The 26,467-nt window shown below is 34.8% G+C and overlaps 2 protein-coding genes across 3 annotated transcripts in view; one reads left to right on the top strand and one right to left on the bottom strand.

The window, feature by feature from the left end:
• LOC6628335 (alpha-ketoglutarate-dependent dioxygenase alkB homolog 4) overlaps positions 1 to 26,467 on the bottom strand; it is a 61,424-nt gene that overhangs the window by 8,345 nt on the left and 26,612 nt on the right. The window contains exon 4 of one of the 2 annotated variants that reach the window (XM_002051171.4): positions 24,881 to 24,910. The exons of the other annotated variant lie outside the window; for it this stretch is intronic. Coding sequence (XP_002051207.2) covers positions 24,902 to 24,910 — 9 coding nt within the window. The 3' untranslated portion in view covers positions 24,881 to 24,901. Of the gene's footprint in view, positions 1 to 24,880; positions 24,911 to 26,467 lie in introns of those variants that run through there. 2 annotated transcript variants of the gene reach the window in all.
• nAChRalpha6 (nicotinic acetylcholine receptor alpha6) overlaps positions 1 to 26,467 on the top strand; it is a 112,720-nt gene that overhangs the window by 65,310 nt on the left and 20,943 nt on the right. Inside the window, exons 3-7 of the mRNA XM_070209015.1 lie at positions 4,357 to 4,496; positions 5,707 to 5,751; positions 12,488 to 12,532; positions 16,283 to 16,392; positions 25,428 to 25,608. Coding sequence (XP_070065116.1) covers positions 4,357 to 4,496; positions 5,707 to 5,751; positions 12,488 to 12,532; positions 16,283 to 16,392; positions 25,428 to 25,608 — 521 coding nt within the window. The remainder of the gene's footprint in view (positions 1 to 4,356; positions 4,497 to 5,706; positions 5,752 to 12,487; positions 12,533 to 16,282; positions 16,393 to 25,427; positions 25,609 to 26,467) is intronic.

Here is a 26,467-nt window from a genome sequence, read left to right as displayed (position 1 = left end):
TACTTAAGCATGCGAATAAAAAAACCTGGCACACACACAAAACAAGTAAGTGAGCTTAAGATGAGGGTAGGCGACTAGTATATACCCTCTAAGCATGCATAATAGAATAAATGCAGCTTTCATTTAGGTTTAAATATGCAAAAAATATTTGATAGATGGGAATCCACAAGCTAAAATTTGGTTCCTCATTTCTATTATGGGATCTATTAAATTTCTATAATGAAATCTGCTTTAAACACGTCCTTAAAAATTGTGTACTTTATGTTATCCATTGTTAATGAGTACAGGGTATACAAATAATCTAACACACTCTCAAGGCGGGAAGCACTTAGACTCAAGCAGCGCAGCAAAGCAGCTGCTAAAGAACCAGGAGCAGTGTGAGGGGGAAGGGCTTGCTTGAAGACCGGGCGCACTCAAGTGGCGGCAACACACTTCAAGGAGATATTTTCAACACGCTTTGGCTTCGACAGCAGCAGAAATAGCAACAAAGCAGCAGCAAGGACAATGGGCGCTAGGCATTTGCAACTTAATTGCAAGGTGTGTGTGTGTGGGAGAGTATGTAAAAGGGCGTGGCATGTCCTTTGCATAATGCATGAGTCGACAACACACGGGCTCGTCATAATCATTTTGTCAGCTGCCTGCTACGCGCTAATTGCAATTAAACAATAATATGAGTGTACGAAACAGCAATGAGCACTGCAAAAGAATGGGCGAGAGAGCGAGATGGAGAGTCTCTAGTGGAAATTTGTGAAAAATTCGTTTAGAAAAGTGAAAATGGCGCGTAATTGCGTGGACTATAAGCGAAGCGTTGCGCATGTCGCGCTCTACGCAGCAAAAGGCGTTTAATTAAATGTTAACAGCAACACAAAACAACAACAACAACAACAACAAGAGCAACACGGGCTAACGACAATTAACAAAGCCTTATTGTTGTTTCTGTTTCTGTTTCGAGTCTCGTTTGTTGTCTTTGCCATTGTCTGCATGTATTTGCATATCATTAAGCCAAGCAATAATAAAAATTGCGCTCTCACTCTCGCTCCGAGTGCATTATCAACATTTGTAACACATGCGCGATGGTTAGGTAAGGAAGGGGCGGAGCGACGGGCGTCAGCCATGTATTTAATTGCCAACTGAAGTTTCTTTCAAAGCTGGTAGAAAATGCGTAAACCAATTCTCACAGCAAAATAGTTTGTCTCACTTTTGTAGTTTTCATTGTTAATCGGAAATCAAAGGTGAAAAGCTAAATGCTACGAAAGCGATGCTTGTAGATTGGGCTTAAGCCCTTTGCGATTTTTGTCAATCTACAGCTAAGAAAAATTCAATTTTATGTAATCTATTGCAGTGATCTACAAGATAGCGAAGCATAACAAAATGTTCGTCATTTTGGTTTTGCTAAGCTCTCAAATATATTTTTATACCCTTAACCCATTAAAAATGGGTAAAATGGGTATCTTTATTACTTCAAACGATTATAAAATTCCCTAATTTCATTTGTAAAAAATAAAATATGAACCTGTTCAAAAAATTAAAGAGCAATTATTTTGCGTAAGGCTTAGAGTTTCAATAATTTTTCTAACAAGTCCCCTTTATTATAGTAGCTATAAAATACATTTAACTATCTTTTTGATCACTCAACTGTTTCGAAAGGCGGTCTTTAGCCTCAGGCCGCAATGGCAGCCATAAAACATCATTAAGTAGCGCACTCCCAGGTGTAGCTCGATTGGCTCTTGCCTTTTCCACTTAAAAGGTAGTGCACGGTGTTTTATAACAGCCCGTAAAACAGCCAGGACAAATATTTGAGCTGTGCAACAAAAAAAAAAGAAGAAAGTTGGAAAATTTACGAGGTGTGGTGAGTAGAAACTGGGATAGCCTCACGTTTATCTAGTCGAAACACAGGTCGGGCAAAATTGACAACTCAATTGCGAAAACTATTTACACGCAATTAGGCGAAATGACAGGCCACAGGCCGCATCAGAGCACGGCAAAGTTGTCAAGTGAAATGGGGAAAAGGCACATAAAAAGAGGTATAACAAAAGGGCAGGTTGCTTGCTCCGCTGCGTCTAGAGTGTAAATATTGACCAGGCCTGAACAAACTGTGCCAGCCACCGGGGCACACACCGAGGTGGCCAACAAGGCAGCAGCTCATTCATAAATGCATTAGTTAGCTGTCAGCCAGTGCAATCGAATTCATGTTGGCATTAACTATAAATTATGCAGTCCATGAATTTGACATGGCTCAGCAAACCACTTGGACACTGACCACCAGCCATGTACGTATACTTGTCAAGGTGACTGTAAACGGATTCTCTGTTTATTACATGAGCCGCATTTCAATATGCAAAGGATACGCCAGCATCACAGTTGCAAGTGGCACTAATAATATATAATATAAAATATTACTCGGTTTTGTTTGGACACGGTATTTTCTTAACATTCATTTTAATTTTTATTGTAGACAATAAATTCGAAGCCGATCGGACGAATGTGCTATTCAGATATACAATTATTTTTTAGCTAAGTGAGTGAATATTCGGAAAAGTGTGAAATACGTTTCAAGTTAGTTTTTCAAAATCCTTTAATTTTTCGATGTTTCCCGCTTTCAAATTTTGTGACTACTTTTAAAAAGTGGAGTATCCTAGCTTTTACGTTTTGGGCTCCGTGTTAATCATCAGCCTGTCAGCCGGTTGGGAGCTAGAGTCTTAGATGTAAAGCGTTTATATATTCCATTTAACTCGACTTATTTGTGTTGTGCAGCTTGACCCAGTTACACTCTGTTCTTTGGCCTTGAGAGACAGTTGTAGAACTTCTACAAGCTCTGCAGTTGTCCTCGCATTGCAGTTGACATTTGTGTTCACACATACATACTCCCGCAATCATTGTGTTTGTACCTGTGTGTGTGTCTCTTGGGTCGCCCTCTTGCATGATTTAAAACTATTTAACTTCTTTTGGTGTTTTGCCCTCTCCATCGTATTTCGTTTTCGTTTTCTTTTGCTCTGTTTTGTTACGCTTTTTGACATTTTGCGCTGTGATTTCCCATTTTTGCACCTTTTATTCTGAGTGGTTTTACGAGTACGAAAGCTCTCAGTTGCCCCCCTTCCCCTATTCCGCTCTTCTTTTGTTGTTCAAAAATTTATGAGTTTTTTAACCTTGCTGCAAATGGCAGGGACTATGTGAAAAAAAATTAAAAGAAACAACAACAAAATACAACATTTTGCTGACAAACCCAAGCGCTCGACGGGTTGTCCCCGTACAAAAGTTGATGTGGTTCTTCTGTGTGGGTGTGCATGTGTGTCAGTGGTTGTTGTATGTGTGCCCGAAACAGTGTGGGTGGGTCTGACCGTGTGAATGTTTGTGTTTCTCAGTAAATTGTTAATTACTATTGTGATGCGTTCTGTATTTTTATGGACCAATTGCTTGCAACTGCAGCGGCAATGCGCAAAAGAACTGCCGCACATGCGGCGAATGCGCAATTTTTTTAATTTCCTTTGACATTCAGCGCAATTAGAGGGATTTAAAGATTTCTGATATGCGTATATTAATATAGCAATAATTTAATTGTTTGAGGTTTAAGCTTTTTCAACACAAAATGCATTAATGGGCAACAAATTAATAAAAAAGATTTAAGAGAGAATTATCAGAAATATCAAACAAATTAGAGAAACAAAGAGTAGGTCTCTTGATTGCGATTGATGAAAATGACAATGCTATGTGGCAAGGGGAGAGTGAAAAAAAGGGAAACAGGGAGGATGACAGAGCTTTATCAAGACAACCAAAAACAAAGTAAAAATGAAAGCCAATAAACTTTATTAAAGAGAAGTTAAATGAAGAAAAATTGAACACAAAGAAACTTGCAAAAAGATAACACAATAGTCCTATGAAAGGAAAGGGGAGCGACAAAAAAGAGAGAAATAAACTTAAGAGCGTGTTAAAGACACAATAAAAGAAACATTTAAGAGAAAAGAAGCGCAAAAGCCAAATACGTAGACAGTATAAGTAAAACGTATATGGTTGAAGAAAAAAGAAAAACAGATATTATTCCTAAATGTCGCCCAATTGTAAAATCTCAAGTTCAGATTCAACAATGATTGATGTGCACACCTCTGTTATTGCGCATACGCCACGTTTTTACTGGTTGTCAGCGACACGGGCAACCATTTAGCGAAATTAAGTGGCTGCCAAAATTCGATTTGCTGAAAGATTTTTAATTGCTTCCTAATGAGCTGTCAGTATATACGTACGTGTGTGAAAGTCGTTTATTAGCTAAATTTGTTGAATGTGCCATAAACATAAATCAGAATTGAGTTTTTGAAGCCCCCACTAATTGGCACACAACGTATTTTTCGTCTGCCTTTGCAGAAAGCTGTCAGGGACCACACGAGAAGCGCTTACTCAATCACCTGCTGTCCACGTACAACACACTGGAGCGACCCGTTGCCAACGAATCGGAGCCCCTGGAGGTTAAATTTGGACTGACGCTGCAGCAAATCATCGATGTGGTAAGTTTGTTATTAATAGGGATAGAGAAGCGACGACCACCAGTCAAAATTCTCAAGCAGCTGCAACTGCATCAATAATCAACTAAAATAATTATATAATCAAATTAATGGAATGACTTTCCAAGGCTATGCGGAGTTTTTTTTTATGTGTAGCCGTCGCGACGGTCTAGAGTACAACAATGTCTAGAAAAAGCAAATTTAGGTTTGAAAACAAGAAAAAAATCAGTTGCTGACCACAGGCAGTTGTGGTTAGCCTTGGTAAGTGACATGTACCCGTCGTTCAGTACCTTTTCTTTAAATGTTCTTTTTTTTACAAACCACAAATAGCTACAAATAGTTTAAATTGTATTTTTCCAATTTTTGTTTTTGACATGGCATAACACATATGCATTTTGATTTTCTCAAGGACAACATACAGTTGAGCTAACGAGTGAAATGCTTTAAAGTGTCTATAAATATTTTATTGATCGGCAGCATAGAGCAATATATTTAATTGAAAGCGCAGATCTCAAAAAAGATACAAAAATGACGAGGCTACATAAAGTTAAAAGATAATGAAAGTATTAAAACATGAAGTTATTCAAGTTAACATAATCTAGATGTCAGTATTTTTTCGTAATATAAAAAAGGATTTTTATTCTTTGAACACATTTTATAGTTAGTCTTGGCCGAATATTTATAATATAATTTGTCAAGAAGTGAAAAGGGATTTTAATTCTTTAAATAAATAATAATACATTTTTATTTAAACTTAAATATAGAAAGAGAATATAAAACAAATTTAAAGAGAATTTAAAATAAATTTAACAATTTATGAAAAGGAATTTTCATTTCAAGCTTTTCATTTAAGATTGATTTATATAAATCATTTGTGAACTCTTATATAATATGGAGTTTTACTTCAAGCTGATATTTTACCCTAAGTAAATGTGTTTTCAGTTGCTCAAATAAAAATAAAACGATTAATTTTGTTAAATTAATTTTAAATCACACACGTTTTATATTTAGTTTCATTTTTATAAATGATAGCATTTTGGTACATTAAATACTTGATAACACTGTCATAAAACGAATTATAACATTTTGATGTGCCCGTCGCGACGGTTTTAAGTTTGGCAAAAACTCTCTCTAAACAAAAATAAAACACAAAAAAAAAAAAAAAACAACACTCATTAACAGTTAAATTTACGAGTTCTTGCGTTTTTTATAGGACGAAAAGAATCAGATTCTGACCACAAATGCGTGGTTAAATTTGGTAAGTGACATGTACCAGCCGTCAAATTTGTCTAGCACCTGTTTGTCTGTCTTTCTTATCAACTGCTAGGGTTTTATTTTTGGTTCTGCTTTTTATTTCTTTTTGATTTGCTTAAAATTTTGAAACAAAGTGCGACTAACTTTTTAGCTAACAGTAAACACAAGCATTTCTTTGAAATAAACCTCTTTTATTTATTGATTTCGGAAGCGTCTTTATCAAATATGTGTTGTCTCGATATGTGTGTGAAAAAATATACAATTATTATATTAAAAGTCAATTGAAATTTATTTGCTGTGATACACCGTTAAATTATATATTTATATATATATATATATACATACATATATTGTTGTTAGTGCAAAGCTGCAAAACTGCAAATGGCAGTCACTTTAATTAAAAGCAATTGTTAAAAACAAACAAAAAACTACACACTTAAACGAAATAAAACTAAATAAACAAATAAATTTGAAAGCAATATTTGTGCTACCAGACATTAGTATAGATCAACTATTGTAAACATCCTGTTAGTCCTCAATTTGTTCTGAATACTCAGCCTTAAAAATATTTGATTTATAGATTTTCATTTAACTCGAACTTGGGCCCCAGCTCGTTATAACTGCCTTGGCATATGGTCGAGGGCTCTTGCTAAATTGGCATAAATTGCCATAGAGCACTCCAGCCATAAGCACAAACAAATAAATCAACACAAACAAGTTGAAGAGCGTTAGTCTACCAGCAAATACCCTGTAGCTGAAGCTCTTTCCTTTTAAGTCTTGAATAACTTCAATCTTCATCAAGTTGGGATAGTTATGAAAAGTTCCTATTATAAAGAAACCTAGACTTGAAATTAAAGATGACAAATGGAAGTTGGGAAAAATTAAGCAGAGCTGCTATAACTATTTTTATGATTTTTAGCTGAAGTTATTTTATGTCAATCAAGAAGTTTCAAGTTTGCAAATCTAAACTTTGGCTAGTTCACTTCCAGCTCACTGTTTGCTCGTATACAGGGTATAAAACAGGAACATAAATAAAAATTTATGCACAGCAACAATTTTTACGCTTCGTTTGTGGCACACCTGAAGCTGGTGCGATTGATCAAAAACCCCTTTTCAATAAAATTAATAGCGCATTTTTTCTGCGAGATTTATGACTGAAACCAATAATTTTCAATTTGTAAAATGCTTTTTTGATGTTTTGTATCTAAAACTAAAATACAGCTAATTGTTGGGAAAACAACAACGCAACAGAACAAACACAAAAACAACAAAATATGAAAAAAAAAAAACTAAAAACATGTTTAAAAATGAAACCTGCATCATTGTTGCATAGTGCACCAACAAAAAAAAAATAACAAAACCAAAAACCAAATGGAAAAACTAAAACATTTATTATTAAACAATTTTTTTAGCAGCGTGTCTAGGCGTTATTGTCGTTGTCTTTGTGTGGTTTTTAAAAATATGAATTTATATATGTGTCTAAACTTTGTTTCAGTTAAATAAATGTTTTTTCCTATCCAACATTGTTTACCTTTGTTCTCTACTTTTTTTTTTGTTGTGTTCCATGTTTTGTCATACAAATTAAATAAACACATTAAAATCGAATTTAATTAAATGACAACTTGGATTAAAACTGTGCAACGCAATGCCCTTAAAATGTTGTCAGAGCTTGTGCCAGAAATGATAAAAATATTATTGGACTATGAAAAAAAAGATTAATAATTATTATATTGCATATTAATTTTAAAATGTGCCCATATCCATTATTCCTGTTTGATTATAATTAAATCAATATCAAAAGCGGAAATTTCACTTCACAATTTAAATCTAAATAAAAAAGTTTCATTTAAATTCTAAATGTTATCCTATAGTAGCAAAATAGCCACTATTAAATCTTAAACAATTAGTAATTAAATTGTGCAGATTCATGGATTAAAAGCATTTTAAAGCTACTATTGAAAAGTTCAGCTACAAAGCTATCAAAAACATCTTGCACAAAATAATAGGGAATTATTTACTCAAAAGCAGATTTGTCAAAATATTCCACAGAAGATCATTTGGTTGTGTGTTTAAATCCTCATTAAATGAGCTCCTAGAACAGCAGTTGATTGCACAAATAATGTACAAAAGGATAATTAAAGGATTAAACATAAATTCTGGCATGTGCTTCAAGTCAGACAACAAACAACTTGTCTTAAGTGCATTAGAGACAAATTAAAGCAAGCATTAATACACTTTTAATTAAAATTTAATTAACATTAATATAATTGTGCGACTCGTGTTAATTTATCACTTGAATTTTAGAGTATTTGCTCATTTTTGTGTTTTGAACTGCAACCTGCCCACTTTTCGGTATGTGTGTATGTGTGTGTGTGTGTGCGTTTTTTTTTTTTACTTATCATGTACTAATACATATGCGAGTATCTATTACAGATTATGTTTGATCAACTTAAATTATTGCTGGGTACATGTCATAAATCGTTTCCAAACAACTGAATAAAAGCAACAAAATATATATATATATTTAAATAAAAAGGAAACAACAACAACAACAAAAGACGGCATGCATGTTGTTTAAAACCCAAACTAAATTTAACTAAATAACTAACCTAGGTGTTCTTTTTGTATCTAAACATAAATGTATACACAAATCTAAATGAAACTTAAAAAGAAACGAATAGCTATATATTTAACAAAACAAACAACAAAGAAAATGATTCGGCTTTAATGTGCGGCAAGTAATGTTAATTAAAGCTCTGTAATTAATTTATTTATTACATTTCAAGGTATTTGCATTTTGATAAACGTGCATTTGATTTATGCACTACTTTGCGATTGATTCATTGATAGAAAATCGCAGCGTTTTGTTGATTTGCAAACCGCATTAATTATTCAACCTAACTGCAGCTTTATGAATTTTAGCCGTGACATTTTCAACTTTTGCCCGGCCACGTTGTCAATTACGCTAATTAGTTTACTAATAATTAATAGCTTACATACATGCTGATGAGCTGGTATTTCCACACATACACATGAGATATGCGCATCTCAATTTTCACCCACAGCAAAGAACGACGACTACGTAAATGCCCTTATATAAGGTAGTCTCATTACATTTAATTATCTCATCTTTAGGCTCTATAAATATAAACGACTTTCTTGATGGCATTTTGAACTTGGATTAAATTAATTCTACATTTGCTAAAATGTTTAAAACTGATTCATGGGCTTGTTTGTTTGACTTTTTACCAAATTCCTCTCATACAGAGTGGACCCTGAATACCCCCCTGCGGCTACATATGTTAAATTTAAAACACTAAAAAAAAAAGGAAGCCATAGGAAGCAAGCATAACAAGTGTCCATGATGTTGCAACGTGCTCAGTGGCTGACAAGGTTTTTTCTTGATTTTAAATTTTTTATTTGTTTCATTTTAGTTTTTCGTGTTGTTGTTGATGATAATGATGATGATGGTGCTTTAAGCATCGATGGCCCCGGCATGTCAGTCTGTCCGTCAGTCAGCTGTGGCAATGCAACCAGACACCAGCACATGGTAAAGTGTCATTGGCAAAATTACCAGCCGTACGTTTCGAGGCGTACGTGAGGCGGTCTTGAACTCTGAAGTGTCAGAGGCCACCTCCTTGGCACGCCATTAAAATGCACATTGTGTGGCCGAGGCCCAGCCCCTGGCCCGGGCGCAGGCAACATCAAAGTTTAAGAAATAAAGTCATTAGCATTTTTCGGCTAACACCAGCAGCCCTGTACCCCTGTGTTACCACGCTCCCTCTCCTGCACCCGCCCTTAATGACTTTCCTGGCTGCAGCCACACAAAGCCCACCAAATGACTGGCCATAGAAATGTGTCAAAAGGAAATGTCTAGAGTGCTTTTTTGAGCATGAGGAACAATATAGGAATCCTGAAGTGCAACATGCTTTCGAAGGTGCTTAAGCTGCTAATAGCAGCTAGTTAGCTTGTAGCTGATGTCACATTCTGAGGGCAGCAGAAAAAAACAAAGGGCAAGAAAAGCCAGAATTTGATCAACTTTGATTACAATTTTATTTTTTTTAGGCATAAATAGTATAACCTTAATCTAGTAGAAAATTGAAAGTCTATTGAATTCCCCTTTTTATAATTCATTGAGGTTTTTCTTTCGTTAAAGTTTCCCAACCCACAATATTCAAATTTCGTATGAAGCTTATTTCTTTAAAAACTGGGCTACCATACCATATTTTCCGGCTTCTCCATTCGACCCCAATACATTTGTGCTGAATATTGAGTATTAAAAATTATTGAGATTTTTCACTTCTACAGCTCATTACATGAAGCTCTTAGCTTAATTCCAATTTTATTACTGTTGCCCCAACATGCAACAATTTGGCGCACAACCAAACTGTTCGCACTTATCACACACTTATTTGTCGTGGCATTTACAACAGCGACGAGGTAGGGGGAGCGGTTGTAGGGTTAAGGGGTCACAGCTGGCAAGGCTAACAAACTTTGTCCTTGAGCTCGGTACAACCAGACATATGTGGCATGTGTAGTATACCCCATTTACAAGCGAGTTGTGCTGTGAACATTTATCATAAAAGTCGGTGGGTATATATGTTCCGGTTGGATCTAGATTCTGACTACAACAACAGCAACAGCAATTGTTGGCTCATTAGAAACTCATTTAAAAACAATTTGGCACGTTAATGCAAAGTAAATCTATAAGCTTATGCATGCAATGACAACGTGCTCAACGAGTCCCCTACTCGAACAGCGAAGTGGCATATGAAACTCTGCGACAACTTTCCATATGCCTTACATAAGGTACATAATCGTATGTACTATATATATACATATATGGAGTATATGTATATAGATATGACTAAGCGTACCAGCTACAAAGTGCGAGCATTTAATGCAAATGTCATTCGTTGCAAATGATGCCTCAACTTTAGTAAATTGTTATAAGAAAAAGAGAAAAGCTGTCAAGATGTGCCCCAAATTGAATACCCTACTTTAAGGAAGTAGATCATATTAACAGCAATGGTAAGCCTATTTTACCAATTCAGCAATGTAGTTTGCTAATTTTCAAAGTTAAGGCTTTAGGGTCATAGGTTAGTGCGGGCGTTGAGGACTCGTACCAACATATAGTAAAGCGATGCATAATGTCTGTGGCAATGCAAATGCCCTCTCTTTAGGTAAGCCGAAAAGTTAACCCTCCTGCCAAAAAAAAAATATCATTAGTATGCGTCGATGTTGGCATCGCCGACACTTGCAATTCGCTTCAAGACGTGCCATCACCTCGACCAGCCTCGAACTGTTCATGTAGCCCCAGCGGCCCCTTTGCGGAAGTGCGCTTAGCAAACTGCCTGTCATAAACATGAAATTTGCACAAAACCGCCATTTTTATAAGGTGTCAACACCAAATATCACATAACACATATCACAGGCGCGTGCATATATAGACGTTATGGCATTTTATGTCGAGAGGAAGTGCTGCGCATATTGGCTTACCAAAAACGTTAAGTGGCCCAAAACTGAGTGAAGCTCCCCGTACCCGGATCCCACCCTGCATATCATTACAGAAGCAGCGCCGAAATATCCTGAACCAAACGGCTGTCAGGTTGGCTTCCCTCTATCTCTCTACCTACTCCTTGTATCTTTTAATGGCTCAAGTCGTTACTGCAGCTGCTGTCAGGCACTAACTGGGCCAAAATGTAGATGTTGTTGCTGTTGGCCACAACGATTTTCCATTTTTGTTTTCATTTTTTCTGTTGTTGTTTAAACTGGCAAGTTATTAATGACAGAAGTCACCTCAGCGCCTGGCTTTCATATGCAGATGCCAGTCAAATGAAAATGGCAGTGATTCGGGTAAGGGAAATGGCAGGGGTTGGAACTTCATATATCTACATATGTACATTACAAACGACAATTGCCGCAACCAGCTTGAACGACATATTAAATTTCACAATATACATACATTTGACAGACTGCCTGTCTACGTTTGAGTGACAATAGACCAGCATGAAATATCTTTAATTAAAATTTGTATAAAGATAAATGGGTTTTGATACCTACAATGGCTAGTTCAAAGTTTTTTATTGCACTGACATGCCCACATCCGATAAAATGCTAAGCAAATTGGCACAATGGACACAAAAGAAATCGGCCTGTGCCAACCAGCAGCTTAAAATTGAGCATTGAGTTTTGTTGCAGGACCAAGGCCAAGGCAGCTTTGTGCGAGCTAACAAAGTTTTGATAGCTTTTCTATACATTTTGTGCTATTTGATTAGGTCTTTGTGCCTGCGACAAGCTAATTACATGAGCTTTTATTCAATTTCAATAGAAAAACACATGAAATTCGATTCATAACTGAAACTTAACCTAAAATTGCGCAACACCTAACATAACTTTAGCTGCACATAGCCTCCAAAAATGCATAGGCCAAGCACATTGAAGCCAAATCGTAAGCAAAGGCTTATTAAAAAAGGATCAAAAACAAAACAAAGTCTTACAAAAACCATAAATACAAATAATAATAAAAGAAAAAAGACAAAAAAAAAAGAAAATATCTCTTATAAACTCATAAAACAAATATATATAAAAACTTTCTATTATCATGCTCTGCTCTTTTTAACTTTTGCCTTTGATTAACTTATATTTTCTCTCCTTTTGTATACTTCATTGATTTTTTGTGTTTTATTAATTTCTATTTTACGTTGATGTAAACAAATTTTATAAAAACGCGTTTGTAGGACGAGAAAAACCAACTACTTATAACGAATCTTTGGCTTTCGTTGGTAAGTTTCAACTTAAACTCAAAAATGGTTTAAACATAAAAAACTTAAATATAGCATTACGTTAAATAATTCATATGCTTTAAATACCATATCATAAATAGTACAAATAAACCTTTCATTAGCTATGCTGAGCAGCTGTTTAAATATATGCCACAAATCTGTATATTAATTTAAGGGATCATCTATAGTTCCGTAGTTAGTCGGGCTGCTAGGCATAGCTAATGAAATGTTTTTTTTGCCTGCTTATAATTTATACACACACACGGCCATACCCTATGCTAAGAGTTGTACGAATAGCACTCAATGTTTATAAGCCCGAACTTCTTGAACTTCTTCTATAACCAGTTTAACTATTAGGAACCTTGCGTTCCGGAAACTTTCAATTTTTGTATATTCGAAAATCCAACTCTCTTCTACCCCCCCAACTTTTTGTAAAGCTTCAACTATTTTCCATTAACTCTCTATAGTAACATTTCAAACTGAGCCAACTTTTTAGCTTGATTGCGTGGCTTAGTAAGTGTGTGATAAATTATTTAAACCTCATGCCCTAAATACAATTGAAATTAAATATATACATTTTTAAATCAATGCGCTTTATTAAATATATCTACATTATTACACAAAAAAAAAAAAAACAAAAACAAAAAAAGAACATATTTTAAACTCTTTAACTAGCTAAAGCATAATGCAGTTTGATTTCCTATTTTATTCTTCTACTATTTAGTTTTCGAATACATTTTTAAGTAGCTTTAAATGCTTTTCAAAAATATATTATAAACTTTAAGTTTTTAGGTTTAGCTGCTGCCAAATATAATATTAATTTATAGTTTTTAACAAATTTTCTTTTGGCATTTATTATTAAGAGCAACTAAAAACCAAACACATAAACAATGTACGGAGCAAACAAACAAAAACTCTAAACAGCAACAACAACAAATGAACAAAACAACAAATTTGCATGAGAAAAGGAAATACAAAATTGTACAAAATTACAATGTGCTATAAGCCCACAAAATTTAACTAGGTATCGCATGTCTTAAACATAGTTTTATTTTTTTTTTATACTACGCATGTGACACGAGTGTGTGTGTGTGTGTGTGTGTATGTGCGTGCTATAAAATATGATATATTGCGAATTATTGAACGGAAACGCAATGGGTAAATGTTACATGATTTTTTTTTTATAAAATCCTCATGCTTATATCCGGCATAGGGCTTGTGGAAACGCTCGTCAATTTCTGTCAATTTGTGAAATTAATTAAATTATTTATTTAACACATTGAAACCAGCCCTTCACTCCGCGCCCCACTTATCTCCATGATTAAGCCAAGATCCGCAACATATGTGTTGTACGATGTGCGGCCTGTAATTTGTAATTTTCGGTATTGTCCAGGGGCAACATAAAAAAAAGAACCTCCCAAAATGTGATTCATGCAACGTTTTGTTGTCATTTTGGATTCGAAGTATTCCACAATTGGCAATTTGATTGATGGCTTATGTGTCATTTATTAACTGACAGTTTGAAATGTCCTGAAAATGTTTGTCAATTTCCAGCAATTTTGTAATTTAAATGTTTTCACAATGAAAGGCCACCCTGCAAATCTACATGACTCAAACGAATCGTTATAAAGTGCCTTTCCACTCGTTTTAATGGACAGGTGGCGAGCGGGGAGTGGTGCAGCGACATGCGTAAATTTAGGCGACATTCGGGCCCTACAAATTTCGAGCACTGCCACAGTCAAGTACAAATGGGACATCATAAATTGTCATTCCTTTTAAACCACAACTAAGCTAAGACCACGAAGGGGGGACTTAATAGAAAACGAATGGAATTGCAACACAAATTGATTTCCGAATTTGTGGCATTGAGCAGCAAAAAGAGGGCTTTCAAAAAGCTGACACCAAAAAATTATGTGAAACAACTGAAACTGAAACATTAAAGATATTAAGCAATAAATTGAACTTCGTCAAACAAATGAGTGCAATTTGAAAATAAAAGTTATATATGGTATCAGATTATAAGATTGCGTGAAAAGCAGCACAAACGAAATGAAACTCTGTTGGGTTATGAAAATGAAAATACGTGTGAAAAAATTTATTATTACCTAAACTATATATCTGTTTTAGATTAGTTCTAAATTCTATACAAAATCCGTGTTGCCGTAACATAACCAACAATAGAAATTTTGAAGTGTAATATAATTATCCAAAAACTAATTGCCATTGTGAAGAGCATGAAAATCTCACTCGCCTATGCCACAAAATTGCGTAATGCGTGGTTCAATTTGCTACAGAGTTTGGGTATCCGAGGGAGTTGTCGGAAAAATTGGTTATATATCTGTGCGGTTAGTGTGTACCGTCATCTGTTTTTACAGCTGTCATAAAACCGCACACAATAACAGCACTAAAGTAAAAAGTTTTTAAAGCCAAGCAGACGCATCCGAATAGTATATATGCGAGCATATATCTACCATATATAATTTAATGCAATGTCATGGCATGTAATTAAATTTTTTTATTTGTTTTTGTTTTTTTTTTTCTTGTTTTGTGTGATTTAAAAAGGGATTTGTTGCAAAGAGGCAGCAAGACAATTGCTTGCTCTAAAAATGCCACAAATGTATGTGGGTGTGTGTAAATTATAAAGCACAGCAACAACACCAACAACAAGAACAACAAGAACATCAGCAGCAGCAGCAGCAGAAGTGTAATAACCAAGAGGAAAACTAGAGGAAAAACTTTGCCGCTTTTATGACAAGAACCACTTGTAGGCGAGGCCACAAAGCGCAAAGTTGCGAAATGCGTGTATGTATATGTGCATGTGGCAGCAACAGAGCAACAAGCAACAACAAAAACAACAACAAACAGTCGACCGCAAAATGACACAAAGCACTGCCACTGAGCCTAGTCCTGTGCCAAATGCCTCGTGCTCCTGCCAGTGCTCGTCCTGGGGCAAAAGATAGTGCGACACAAGTCAGAACAGTCGTGAACGGAATGTTGCAGGATCAAGCAGCCGCGTTCACATGACAATAGCAACAAAAGGGGACTCTATAGCACCAAAGTTTATATACCCTACATAAGTAAATTTCTAAATTCATAAAACTACAAAACCCCTTGTAGCATATTATCACAGCAATCCGATCTTCGACATATTTACATTCTTCAATTCGCCGTTAACGGATCATAATCAATAGATTATCCTGTTTTCAAAGAGACAATCGGACAGAAGTACTAAGCTCTTTTAGCACGATTAATTTATGATGTTCTCTCCTTGTCTTTACTTAGTTATAGTACACTTTGCAAGGGTATAAAAACAGCAAACAAAATGTTGATAAAACTTGTCAAGTGTGTGTGCGTACGTGTGTGTGTGCGCTTGTGTATGTAGTTGTGCGTCTTGTGTGGCCATCTGCAAGAACTTAGCTTCAATTTTGCTGTCATGTTGTTGTAAATGTTAAGTATGTGTTTAATAACAACGAAACAGCTTACCATAGACCTTTACAGTGATTTAACATAGCTATAACATAGCACTGTTGTATATTATGTGCCCGTTTGTTTGTGCATGTGCTCAGCATTACTTAGTTTCATTTGTTTATATGTTCTATAGAGCCTATACTTAGTTTCTGTGTGTCTCTTGTCTCACTTTCTTATCACATCACGTCGCTATATAATTTACCCTTCTGTTCTTTTTAATAGTCTATAACTAACAACAATTATTTTACCATTACTAAAATTTGTTATATATATACAATATAGGAATGGAACGATTATAATTTGCGCTGGAACGAAACGGAATATGGCGGCGTCAAGGATTTGCGAATTACGCCCAATAAACTGTGGAAACCCGATGTGCTCATGTACAATAGGTAAGTGCCCCCAAGTGTCCAGTTTGTGGCCCATGCACATGGGTCAATGCTCACAACTAGCTAATGCAATAACGCCCAATAAACCAATAAACGACAAGAAATCAAAACTTTTGACATTGCGCTACTTAGTGATTAAACTGTGAAAGCAGTGAAACTTTTCGACTGTTCTTAAGGTATTAAATATAAAATACCAAGCCTTAACCAAGCACATATATATTTTACCATATTAAAGACTCAATGGTAAGTGTATATAACGATTTTATAGCCACAATAACTATGCCAGATGAAGATTATAAACTATAAATCTTATGATAGTCGATTGAATATTTTGGTTCTAGCGTTACAGTTTCCTGATTTAAGTTATATAATAACCATTAAATATTCTTGTAGCTGGTTTGTGCACATTAGTTGTTAAAACGGAATGTTTGTTTTTGGCTTATTTTTTTGATAGACTAAAGATTATGTAAGCAATAGACTCCTTGAGAATTTTTTATTATGTTGGTTTTTCCCAAAAGGAGCGATGGAATTTCGAAATATTATAATCATTTTCATAAATATCAGCAAAAACAAAAAAAAAAAAGAGTAATTATATTACAAGTGGAGATAAAACATATTTAAAACAGTGTGACCAATTGCACCTAAAAACGTTGGCATTTCTATTTTATAATTAAATGAGAATTAAATTACAAATGCATATATTTGTCTTTGGTCTTTAAAATACGGTTACAATGCTTGCCAGTTCTTAAAACTGCAATTTAAATTTAAATTAAGCTGCACTTCGTTCGTCGTAAACAAATTGCAAACTGTATTATTTTTTGAATCGATGAAAAATAGCATTTTTCTGCATAAACAAAATGTTGAAAACGATATATCAAAACTGAAATAAATTTCCATTGCTCCTGCAAAAGAAATCGTCCAATATTTAATGCTGTGCGTTCGTCTTTTTTTTTTAATTATAGCTGAACATTTGTTCTCGTTTATTTTTAATTTTTGTTTGCCAAAGCGCAAACTTGCTTTATAAAAAATAGATTTATATATTATATATAATATGTATTCCTGACCTATTATAAACGTATCATAATCCACTCGCTATTGTTTGTGTGTGTACCTATTATAAAACGCAAAGCCGAAACCTAAACATAATCGACTATGTTTTTGTTTTAGTTATATGTATTTGTGTTTCAATGTTAACCAAAAATTTTGATTTGCTTTTAATGTTTATGTTGAACAAACGACTTAAATTAAAAAAAAAAAAAATCTATACATTTTTAAACCAAAACATGAAAATGTTTACTTCAAATAAGAGTAGTTTACACGCAGTGGTGTTCTAGTGGGACTGTACATTGTCAGCTTGCCGTTGATGTGGGCCTCACATTGTAATTGGATTCGTAATGCTAACCGAACGTACATATATAATCTGTAACATCTAAATATTAATAAACAATAACAATAAAAAAAAACTCTAATCGAAAAAAGTGAGAAACTAAATAAAACTCAGACTAAACTCCATGAACTTTAAACACATTGTTTAACCAGAATATTATGCAAGTAGTTTGTTCGAAACAATCGAAAATTCCTAATTCTCATACCTCAACAGATCCGCATTTAATCTCATGTGATCTGTTCCATATGTAGCTTATGCATACGTAGTATATTGTTATCTCTCAGTACTTAGTTTCGAAATGGAAAAAAAAGTAATAGACAATAACCAACATAAGAAATTGTTCAACAATATGCTGGTGTAATATATCTGGTTAGACGTTCAGTACTTGAATTTATTTGGCCAAATCCTAAAAAATAAACAATAAATAAAGCAAAGAAAAGAGGAAACAAGACAATAAAATGTTTTTTGTTATACTCGTATTTGTTGTAGCTTGCAAAAAACACAAACTCAAAGGCAAAATAGATTTTCAAGTATTGTGCATGAGAAATCAAATCCCTCGTACTAAACAAACTAAATAAAAACGCATATATAAATAATACCAATGAAAAAAAAAAGTACCAAAAACCTAAAATCCCTCCATACCAACTAAAAAATCAAGTGCCCAAACAAAACTTGGACTTTGTTGGCACTTCTAATAAATACATATCCAACCATTTTGTTAAACGCTAACCCACATCCCACACACCAAACCACATACAACAACACACTTTAGATAACATATTTAAAAAAATACATACACTTAAAATAACCAAATTATATAAAAAATACTTAAACTACTCTCATACATATTTAAGTCGGTAAACGCTTTAGTTAGAGTTAAATTAAACGCAGCTCCTTAAAATCATTTTCATTTTTAAGCTGCTCGAAACGAGAGTGAAACATGGCACTTTTCAATCTTGAAACATCTCAAAAAGAAGTCTTACATTAACAAAAGGAGTCATAGCTAAAAACCAGCTGCTCGGCTAGCCGATGCTAAGGTGAGCTATATCTGTCGAGAATTCAACCCGACGATAATTTTTACAAGGTCTAAGTTCCAGTTGCAAATTAAAATTGTTCTCCCAGATTCACAACCGGTAATCAAACTTGAAATTGAACTTTTACTTCTTTGAAGTTATATTTAAATGAAATATAATAAGCTGAAATCTATGTTATGCCTCTTCCCATAAAATATATTAGAGAACAATTTCTATCTTAATAAAATACGCTATTCTAAGACTTACTCTAACATCTTTTTTCAAGGCTAAAAACTTGCAAACTGCAAATCGAAAAACTGAGTAAAAACGTGCTCAATTATTCTCCTGCACAAACTTAGACTCTTTCGTGCCAAATAGTTAGCAGATTCTGCTTTTTCGCTTATTTCTTTCGTGCCCAACTTTTTTATTTCTATGGTACAGCTCATCAATGAATTATACGCTAAATGCTGATATTCGAATCACGCTCCAAATGCAGACAAACTTTTGCCTAATTCACGTATCAATCACTCAACAATAAGTACAAATTTTTGCGCAAAACTTTATTTCCATTTGCTTTCACTTAGTCCATGTGCCAAACATACAAACATGCCCTACTACTATTAAAAGCCCAGCTATAACTAACTGTATTTTATATCTATGTGTATGTATGTGTCTACTGTATGTATGTATCTGTGTGTCTAGTTGATATAGTTGAAAAAAATACGCTAATTACGCCCTGCCCACATGCAACAACATGTATCATATGCTCATCGTGACAAGCAGCAGTCAAGTGTGCTCGACTATCACATATCCTGCAATTGGCTCCGATGGCTTCTAAGATGTCTTCTTGCAATATGCATATCAATACTCATTAGATAATTAATTAAAATGATACTTAATTAACATCATAATATAGAAAATTTGCAACAAATTGAATATTGTTTTTTCCTATAAAAAAATTAAACATATGCATAAAAAAGTTTAAGGGAGTTTACTTTCAAGCTGCCTTTTTCCCTTAATTTGCAGGGAATAACTGCAACCACAAGTACTTGATGTGTGTGTTTTTTTCGCGTTTTTCTGCCTTTCTGATTATTGACTAAATGCAAGTGAAATGCCCACACAATAATTACAATTCCATATCATTTTCATTCAACTCATTGCATCGGCGTATTGCTATTAATGTGAGAGTGTATGCTTGTGTGTGTATGTATGTGTATGAGTGTGTGTGTGTGTGTGTGTGTGTGTGTGTGAGTGTGTTTACCTATTAACCAAGTAATCAATTGTTATCATTGTTGATATACGTGTGCTATTGTACGTTCTTGCTGTGTTTCACTGTGTCTATATAAATATTTTCATACTTCAAATTTTAGTGGATTGTCAATTATAACTAACCCATCAATAACCACACAAATAATATCCATATATGTACATTATGTATAGCTGTTAACTAAGAAATTGTTATACCCAATCCAAAATCTACATGTATATGTGTGCCGCCAAATAATCGTACGTCTTTATACATTTGCGTCAAACAAACAACAACTATTTACTACAAACAATCGGTTTAATTTGAATTGACAACAGAACTCAAATCAAATCGAACCATTTGTCGATTCATTAGGTTATTCTTAGTTACTTTAAGTTTTGTTGTAAGCTCAGCTTAGTTGCATGTCAGCCTAGTTTAAATTTACAATCACAAATAAACATTCTACACATACACAACAGGAAATTTACGAGTGTATGTTTGCATGTTGAGCTGTAGAAGTAGCTCAATAGCAATTCTGTGGGCTGTGTGCTAGGGTTTCGGGCTTAAATATTTGTGTTCGAGTATCTTAAATTTAACTAGAATATCTGTTTAAGGTTGTTATTATAATATCAAAAAGCACTCATCTAACCATTTCTTGTGTACAAATATATTTCTCTTCCTCTCTCGGCACATTGTGCTCTTTTTATCTCGTTTTTTCTTTCGAGAGCAATTGATTAACAATATTTCTGTTTGGAAGTTATTCTTAAATTATAAACTGCAAATAAACAATTTTGCTTATATATCATACTCAATTGATATACAAAGTATATTTGAACGCTACAACCGCATTACAACCTCGAACTATTCAATTTTCTTCGATTCTGCTCTGTGCCTCATTCGTAAACGTTAAAATAAAAATAAGTTTTTCTCGTAAAATGTTTTCCTTCAAAACATTTATTTTCCCTTCATACAAAGTATATTCCAAACGCAATTCGTCGATTGCACTTTGCGCGTCATTCTGATACTTCGTAAGTCGCTTTGGCATAAAAACTGCAGAATTTTTTCGAATATTTTACAAAGTATTTTCCACAATTTATTTCATTAACTTTTGCGCAGTGTCAGCAAAAGAAAGCATTGCATACTTTTGAGCTTCATGGCAAAAAGCTTTTATGCCACATTATTTAAGCAGCCAGATGAACTGAAACATTTTAAGCCATTACTTAAATGTCAGAGCCAGCAAAAAAAATGTAACCAACTGTAATGGCTAAAAACTACTTAAATGCCGCAAATCCCCTTGGTGCCGGTACAGATCTAAAAAGCGCGTAAAGCTGAGCGGGCGTAGGGGACACACAAATGAGGATAAATATGGCAGCTGCACAAAATTGTGGCTAAAATGCACCTGGCGTAGTGTCAAAATTTTTTCCTCAGCTAATTACACTGCATTGGATACCCTTTTGCACGGCTGATTGATGTCAGGATTTACGAACGTTTAGATGCCAGTCAAGAACAAAAGGCTTAAAAGCCAAACGTGGGCATGATATTATCGGCCCACACAATGTGCAGGCACACGTAGTGCTGGCTTTAATTTCCCTGGCACGCAGCATCCGGTGTTGATTACGGTCGGACTATAGACCACGCGAGCTGCTTGACAATGCCGCAAGGCCTACGCAAGTTCCGGACAGTATCTATGCAAAAGGCCAAGATACCATATCGATTCGTTCTGTAGCCGCATTCCAACCAGGGTAAATCACTGTATAGAGCCATGGACTAGGACCAGAACATTGGGCGTGGCTGTACACGCTCGAAGCATCCACTCGCAACAACCTACTGACTGTCAACTTTATTTACTAATGAACTTGCACAGGGCGACGTTAGCGTTGGGGCATTTCCATGAAACAATTTCACGCCCATTTCGCCAAAAATAATAGCAATGCCCATTAAGAGCTTAACAATATTTCAGAGAAGCCTATTAGAAGCTTATTTAAGCGAATTCAAAAGCTGCACACGTTTGGGCGTTTCGTGTGTCGCAAACATATTTGGGAACACATTGCGATTGACTTTCATTTGGTTTAATTTATTAATTCAGCTTTCTTTTCGACTTGGCCATGGCCAGAACGAGAGCTGGCCCAGCCTAATTTGTATGCGTCGGCAGCGCTGCTAATGTGCGGCCATCATTTAGATCAATAGCACGACGAACAAGGCTTATAGATACAGATACAGTTACAGTTAAGGATACAAATACATTGGCAGATATACACACACATTTACTGAAGACGTATATATATGGCCTTGTGGGATTTTATTTCCAATTTTTTTTTTTTTTTTTTTTTTGGTTCGTTGGAGCCCATCAACGCCTTCTGCACATCAATCTGACCAGCTTGGAATTTTCGTAATTTTATTTATGCTGATTTCAATGTGCGTTGTACGAATCTCAATCTGAAAGATGTTTAATTGTGATACTTTTTACACAGGCTGGACTTTAAGCCAAAGGCAGAAAAAAGAAGAAACTGCTGAAGCTTAAATACGCTTCGATTAATTTTGGCTAAGTACGAATAATTTTATCGATTGACTTGTGCTTAGATTTTTTTGACTACCAAAAGTCTACCCTTATATTGGCCAAGTCTGACATTTATGTTGTAAAAATGTGAAAAAAAGAGACATTATCAAATGATAATAGTGTGAAATACGAATCGTACGAATCAGTTAAAATATATGATAAAGTATTCTGCCAAAACGTAATCCAGCACGATTTGAATCACATCTCAGTGCAATTTTAGACCACTTTGTGGCATAAAATGGGCAACGCTCAATATGTAACACACTTTATGAAAAATTCATAATACCCTTTGTATTAGGTCATAAGAACGCCAATTCTTAGCGAAAAGCTTTCACATTAATTGCAATGTTATCTGGTAAATGCCGTAAACAGATTACAAAGCATGTGCAAGTTTCTAAGTAAAAACAGAGAAAAGCGGCCTTCGCGCCCAAATGAAATTGACAGCGGTTGTGGCTTAGCCAACTGAGGCGTAGACCATTTCTCTCCCACTTTCTCTGTCGGTTTCCTGCCCCCGGCTAGGTCAAAACCAACATCAATTTTAATAATGCCCTGGCAATGATTTTATTTATTTGTTTCAGCTTGGCCAAGGCCATGGCTAATACAAAACACTTCCAAATCTTTCACATTCAAATAATAAAATCTGCTTCGCAATTTAAATGTAAAAAATGGTTCTCAGAAATAAATACAGGTTTGATAAAGGTTTAGCATAAGCTGATAACTGAATTGAATGTCTTATAAAAAACGCAGGCTTTGTTCGTTTGATGAATTAAATGAAAATTGATTTGTCAATAGACAAAGAGAAAAAAATTGGCATATATGAGCTCTAGATTAAAAAAAAAGTATAAATTGAAACCGGCAGCAAATGTTGAAAACATAATATTGAGAAAGTTTATTAATTATATTTTTAAAGGTAGCTTCCATAACTTATTTAAAACATGACTTATTTTTTTACTGAAATCTTGATTAGTATTGCATATTTATTAAAAAAAAAAAGGTAAGGATAAGATAACTAAGGATATAATACCCTTGTAGACATTACCATGTTGCAGATATGATAAGATTGGGAATATATATGAGAATGACAGCGGAACTAATTTTAATATTGGATAACACTTTGAGCCATGCCCAGATTGACTTAATATCGACATGTGTAAATATTCTAAATTTGTCGAATATTTTTATTTTCCTCTGCTTTTTCGAAGCTCATTTGAACTTGTTTATAATATTCTTACTTGTGAACATCAGCTAACAATTTGATGAATGCCACAATTGTTGTTGCCTCAATTAGTCAAATTGTTGCAGTTGTTGTTGTTGGCTTATTCGCACGCCTCCGTATGCTCAGGCCACAATCTCTCAAGCCTCGCCGCGCTGCTGTTGTGGCAATGTGCCTTGCACATGTTAACAGCAGCCGCTAATCGGGGCACAAATTCCACTTAAATGTCACAACAATAGCATGTAAGCTTCCAGCTGACCACGCCCATACGCCCATAGACACAGGTGCCATGCGGCGCTAATTAAATGCGCACTTTAACCGCAAATCGCAATCCAGCCATGATTGAAGGTGCGTGGGTGTGGAAGTATGTGTGTGGGTCGCATCCTAACATGCACAGCCACACACTCTCACACACACACACCCACACACATAGATTGCGTACAAGTCACGTTGACCGCAAAAAGTACACCAAATGACAGCAAACAGCTCGTAACTCAAAATATCTATGCAAATTGCGCAACAGTTTTTCGACCGTCTCTTGACACACCCGCACACCGCCAAAAAGCCCACTCGAAAAAATAAAAGTAATTGCATTTTATTGCCATGGAAGGAACGAAAATACTCGTATATCTTTTTATATATTGTATATATATGGTGTAGGCCACTTGAGTCTGGGTTTGACTTCAACACACTTGCATATTGTATGCTCCTGATTTGCATATGCACACACAGATACGGAATGTAGTTAGATACAGTTATTGTATCTAACAGATTTTATTTGCTTAGCCAAAATGTGCTGACAATGGAAATGCCATTTGGCACACAATATAAATGGAAAATATGAAAACAAATTGTGTACAACTATGTACTAGCAGATATTAAGCGCTGTTGCCTTGTCCCAACTATTTTTGAATAAATTTAAGTGTTGTTGCATAAATTATCCAAACTAAAAGATAATCGTTTTCAATTTCTTGTCTCGCAAATCACATTCTCTTAAAGAAAATGTTTCCCTTCTATCTCAAGCAAGTTCTGCATCATATTGTTGTATAGTTTGTAAATATATATTTATAAATACCTTAGGTTGTTTTTAGATTATTTACCGATCCTGAAAAGAGAAACAAAAACCCAAAAAATTTAAGTATTTTATATTTATATATATATATGTATGCTCCTTAGCTTATAAGCCCAAAATAGAAAATATTATAAGTAGTACGTATATCATAACTAGCATAAAACTGAACACTACAACACCAACCAAAAACATAAACCTAGCATAGAAAATCCCAAGCTCTCCTATTCTACACTTAACCAACACACAAATCTCCTAGTTCCCAAAGCTCTCTTAAGGCCATATCCAAATACCTTTTTTTATATATATAAAATAGCTGAAAGAAAAAAACAACAGAATGCGCATTTGAAATAAAACGAAAAAAAAATAATAAACAATAAATGAAAAAAAAAAAAAAAAAAAAAACATAACAATCTTAAAAAATAATAACACATTAATAAATAGAACCAACAACAAAACAAATCAAATAAAAGAATAGACCAACAAAAAGAAGAAAATAAGAAGCAACAGCAAAAATATAATAATACATAAACAATATTGTACAATAATTTAGCGCGGATGAGGGATTCGATGGCACGTATCACACCAACATTGTGGTCAAACATAACGGCAGTTGTCTGTACGTGCCCCCTGGTATCTTCAAGAGCACATGCAAGATAGACATCACGTGGTTCCCATTTGATGACCAACATTGCGAAATGAAATTCGGTAGTTGGACTTACGATGGAAATCAGGTAAAGTGTTTAGTACACAGTTACAGTACAGTACAGTATACACCAAGAGAGCTAATCCGTACTTGGTACAGTAAACTGTTTGGCAGTGCAGCAAAACATCACACATTCACAAGACGTCACAATCACGCTTTTTGCTAACACACAAACACGCACACACATACACTGAAAAACTAACTAAGACACGCACAAAAGACACGTGCACGTGCACAAGCAGAAAGTCGGTTATACCATTTAGGCAGGATTAGAGGGAATTGACCTTTTAGGTTAGTTCAGGACACTGAGGCTCGACGTTATAAATGGAAAACCCCTAGAGTCATTTGGCGCTCCCTGCTTTCGTTTATGCTTTTCAAAACTCTATATCTCTATCTCAAACTATCTTCCAGTTTAATTTATATATCAGTATCTTTGTCTCTCTCTCGCTGTATCTCTCTCTCTGTCTTATCCCTCACGTCGAACAGTTCTTTGCGTTTTTGCGAATTACAAAACCAAAAAGTTAAATGTGCTCAAAGCACGCGAAATACGTTCCAGCGTGCTGGCTAAAATGTTCAATCAGGCATTGAACATTTTAGGTCAACACTTCAATAAGAAACAGAAAAAACCAAAAAACAGATAATGCACTTTGTCTGCTGCCAGCTGTACAAGCAGTTAGTTGTTAGCGTTTACCAACACTGGCACGAGACACAATAGTGCTGCGAAGAAATGGAATCATGTGTGAGACCCTTGAAATTTTTCGTCCTATGTGACAACAGCTGAAAAATTTCAGTTTCAACTATTTTGCATGTTAGCAGACCAAAACCACGCCCAAAAAAAATACTAAATCGAACTATTTTGGACGTACGTAAAGACTCTTAATGGAAGT

The sequence above is a fragment of the Drosophila virilis genome, chromosome 4, assembly GCF_030788295.1.
Source record: "Drosophila virilis strain 15010-1051.87 chromosome 4, Dvir_AGI_RSII-ME, whole genome shotgun sequence".
Taxonomy (NCBI): domain Eukaryota; kingdom Metazoa; phylum Arthropoda; class Insecta; order Diptera; family Drosophilidae; genus Drosophila; species Drosophila virilis.
The sequence above is the reverse complement of the archived record's forward strand: the minus strand, read 5'-3'. Positions and strand labels throughout refer to the sequence as shown.